General features: G+C 45.4%; 1 protein-coding gene across 1 annotated transcript; it reads left to right on the top strand.

Moving 5' to 3' along the window:
* Positions 1-237: 237 nt before the first annotated feature.
* On the top strand, positions 238-4,015 carry LOC112286386 (phosphatidylinositol 4-kinase gamma 4). Its single transcript, XM_024528241.3, has 2 exons — positions 238-3,234; positions 3,382-4,015. Exons 1-2 carry the CDS (start codon positions 1,816-1,818, stop codon positions 3,754-3,756), a joined length of 1,794 nt encoding a protein of 597 aa, XP_024384009.1. The 5' UTR covers positions 238-1,815; the 3' UTR covers positions 3,757-4,015.
* The last annotated feature ends 266 nt before the right edge of the window (positions 4,016-4,281 follow it).

Genomic DNA, 4,281 nt, shown 5'->3' with positions numbered 1-4,281 from the left:
AGCGAAAATAGCTCTGCCAGTTTGTGGAGACAAGGGCTGCCACAATTCCTTTGGCCACCTCGACTAGGCAAAAGTCAAGCGAGCGCGACGTCCTTGGTGCCGAATCCTTGGGCCGATTTGCCGGTTTTCTCTCCGCAGAGCACGACATTTCTGCATCATTCTAATCGCAGCATTACGCTGTGGGCTTACGTATATAATTTTTATCTTCAATAAAAACGAGACCTCGATGTGACTTGGGACGGAAGCCTTGGAACAACTGCACGGGGGGTCGAGGTTACGTTCGCGAACGCCACAGACCAGGGTTCAAGTTCCAAGTTTCCAGGTTCCAAGACCCCTCAAGTCTTACAAAGGAGGAACCCTTGGATTTCAATCTGCTTCCAGACTCTTCCATTTCATATTCCTTACCGTGCCTTCCGCACCGCGCACCTGTTGTTTGTTTTTCTTTTTACTCTCGAGATGATCTTTCATTAAAAGCTCATTTGTATGTTGGAGTTTTCGCCATAGCCACTGTGCGTAGAGTTGTTACGGTGGGGATCTCTGGTTGTGAGTCGGGAAGAGGGGAGGGTTTCGAGGCGGTGCTTTGAGCTTGTTACATTCGCAGGTTGTTTGTTCTAGTTGGTGACCAGCGGGAGGATCTGGGCTGCGCTGCTGCTGGCTGCTTGAGTGTAATGCGTTCAACTGGACGGGGTGGTTGTGACGAGGGAGGACTTGTAGGGAGACGAAGTGCCGTGTTTGGACGGTGACAGCGGTTTGATCGACGTCGGAAGGGTTGTGACATGTTTTGATGCATCGGAGGGAAACTCGCGTGTTGTGAAGAGGAAGTTTTGAGATTCTTTCAGAGTGTGCTGCACGGTTAACGCCGCAGACGTGGTGCAGTTCTGGATAGTGTCTTCGTTACAGGTGTTGGCGGAATAGACGCACATGTGTTTACAGCGCGGTTGAGCGCCCAATTCCGTGTTTGTTGAACAATTTTCGTTGGAGGACGACTCATCTTGCAGCATCGTGCTGTATGGTTGAGAGTGTAGTCGATCTTGGCTAGAAGATATAGCGCAGTATATCTCTTGGCCAACGTTGTAACTTTTTTACGTTTGTTACTACATTTCCGTCGGTCGTAGGGTCCGCTTCGAAGGATTTGAAGTTCATTTGTCCTTGACAGTGGAATTGACAACGATTTAGTACAAATCTGCTATCGTGGACAAGGATCGTCAGCATATGTCTACTATTTCGGTGCTCTTGTTCTAACGTGGTCAAGTTATTTCTGAGAAAATCAGGGAATAATTTTGCTCTGTTCGAGACAATACATATCGTATCCTAGGTTACGTTGTGATCTTTGACCATCTTCAAACTTAAAGTTGAGGAAGGGTATGAGATTAGTGGTTTAGTTCACCCTGGGTGAAGTTCTTATTCGAGGATTGTGAGCAAGTTGGGCATACTGTCTTCATAGTATCTGAAGAAACTAATTACAATGGAGTGTTTAACCGTGAAAATCGCATAGGATTTCGATGTAGTTGTTGGGTATCACAGCTGCCGAGCTACGCTTGCAGCTGTCTTGGTTGTGAATAGTGTTAAGTATGGGTTGTACGTTACAGTAGTTACAGTGGGTAGTGTCATTGTGAATACACATACACCGGGTCAAAATTTAGAACCTGAAGCGCGAAGTGCATCGCGTCCATATCGGATCTTAGTCGTCATTACTTGCAACAGTTTATCAGCATGAAGAAACAGTAATCTATTCCAAGTTCTAGTGCCTACCCTTCTGCTTCGTCAAGCACTTGATTCAAAGAGTTCTCTTGGTTTCTGAGGAAGATATTCAAGATGGCTGCTTCGGGGCTAGTTATGTCTCCAGCGGAAGCTTTCTCTCCCGCAGTTCGTCGGGCCTTGCCATCAATGGAGGCTATTCAAATTTACCTTGCTACACTCGGCTCTGACGTCGTCATCCCCATGCAAGTTCTGAGGTCCGATACCATTGCGTCCGTGAAAATGCGTATCCAGGCTTACAAGGGATTTTACACCAGGCAACAGAGACTTGTATACGGCGGTAGGGAACTTACCCGCAATGACCGCTTAATCAGGGATTATGGTGTCTCGAATGGAGAAATGCTGCATCTGGTACTTCATCTCTCTAATATTGTGGATGTCACTATCAAATCAATCGATGGGAAAGAGTATGTTTTCAAGGTTGAGAGGAGCCGTTGTGTTCGAGATCTGAAGAAGCGGATATCCGAGAAAGAGGGCTTGGATTTGGACGCCCAACAGTTGGTTCTCAGGGGGCAAAATCTAGAAGATCAGAAATGCATCGACGAATTGTGCCTGCAAGATGATGCTGTGGTACACCTCATACTAAGGCGATCATCGAAAGTACGAACGAAGGTAGTCGGGAGGGATGTGGAACTTTCAGTGACAGCGGAGGAACCTGCTATTGCGAAGGAGAAGCCTTTACCTGAGGAAATCCATGAGGCGATGCCTACCGAAAAGCCTAAGTATACTATTCCTCATCGCCAACTTAGTTACAACTTTAAGAATGAAGGTACTATCAAGAACGAGGTCAAGCCTCAGAATATCCTGGAGCCAGCCTGTGGAATTCTGCGTTATCAGATTGCAGACGTTCTAATTGATGTCCTTGAGCAAGCGAAGGCTGGTCTTCAGGGAGGTTACGCTCCTGCCTTGGCGTCGGAAGGTTCTGGCGGAGCGTATTTTCTCAAGAATTCATATGGTGTAGATAATGTAGCCATTTTCAAGCCTGTTGACGAGGAGCCGTTGGCTATAAACAATCCTCGTGGTTTTGCCAAAATCCCAAGAGTATCCAGTAGTGAAGGTCTTAAGAAGGGTACAAGAGTAGGAGAGGGAGCCATGCGGGAAGTTGCTGCTTACTTGCTGGATCATCCCAAGGAAGGGCCGAGGACCTCTTTCAAGAAGCAACCGATTGGGTTTTCTGGGGTACCGCCTACAATGATGGTTCGATGTGCACACGAGGCTTTTCGGTATTCAGATGACGCTTGGGATCTTCCAAAGAAGCCTAAGCTCGGTTCTCTTCAGCAATTTGTGCGAGCCTTCAGCAGTTGTGAAGACATGGGGACTGCCAAGTTCGAGGTGGAGGAAGTCCACAAGATCGCCGTTCTTGACATGAGACTGGCCAATACTGACAGGAATGGTGGAAACATCCTCGTCTGCAGAGATGAGAACAATGGCATGAAGCTTGTACCGATCGATCATGGGTACTGCTTACCTGAGAAAGTAAGAACTAGTATTATCATGTTACTTGTAAATTTTTTCATCTTATTCCTTGTGGATGTCAATTGTGAAGAGTTTACTATACTTATTATTTTAAAGCCAATCCCTCGAACTGATTTTTTCTGTAATTTTTTTTTCTGTATTACACAGTTTGAGGATGTTACATTTGAGTGGATCTACTGGTCGCAAGCGGAGGAGCCGTTCTCACCATCCACCTTGAAGTACATAGAATCTTTGGATGCAGAGGAGGATCTAGCTCTTCTCAAGAAGCATGGATGGTCCTTGCGAACATCGTGCAAAAGAGTGTTTCGGTTATCCACAATGCTCCTGAAGAAAAGTGCAGCTGCTGGATTGACTCCTTATGAGATTGGTTCTATGATGTGCCGCGAGACCCTCTACAAGAAGTCAGTTATGGAAGAGATGATCGAGGAAGTTGAAGACAAATTGCCGACCTCTGCAACCGAACGTGACTTTTTGAATGCGATGTCAGCTACAATGGATAGTCGCATCAACAAGCGAAAATGAAAATGTAGATGAGTGTAACTGTATGTGTAGCTGGATGTTTACAGATAATCTGTCCAAGACCTGATTTCACAACTGCTTAGTGGTAGAATTTCAGGATGTTAACACATGTTGTCAAGGACGTGTTCATTCTTTGCCCTTCAAGATACCAAATCCTTCTTATCGTAACCTTTTTACAAGGAAAACTTCAAAAAAACCTATGTATATTTATATTGAAAAAAAAAAGCTATATAACTGAAGATATTGTGAAGGTTCTTCTGTACACCCTTCTTTCGTGCGATTTTTGCTAACGAATGAGTTTTTCGCATTTGTTGATGGCTCTTCCACGTCTCTAACCAAACTTCGATTTTAGTCACGTATGCTGAATGTCAAGTCCGGTTTGTATGAAACTCTGGGCCCAAGAGGTTTTTTTCCAACACGTGATCAACACGTCACACAGACAGTAGTTTTTCTTGCGAGCGGCGATTAGCTGTCATCATACATTGATTTTACGAAGGTAGACTGAGATCCTCATCGACACAGCGTAAC

Source organism: Physcomitrium patens, chromosome 9 (genome assembly GCF_059467195.1).
Source record: "Physcomitrium patens ecotype Gransden chromosome 9, ASM5946719v1, whole genome shotgun sequence".
Taxonomy (NCBI): domain Eukaryota; kingdom Viridiplantae; phylum Streptophyta; class Bryopsida; order Funariales; family Funariaceae; genus Physcomitrium; species Physcomitrium patens.
The sequence above is the reverse complement of the archived record's forward strand: the minus strand, read 5'-3'. Positions and strand labels throughout refer to the sequence as shown.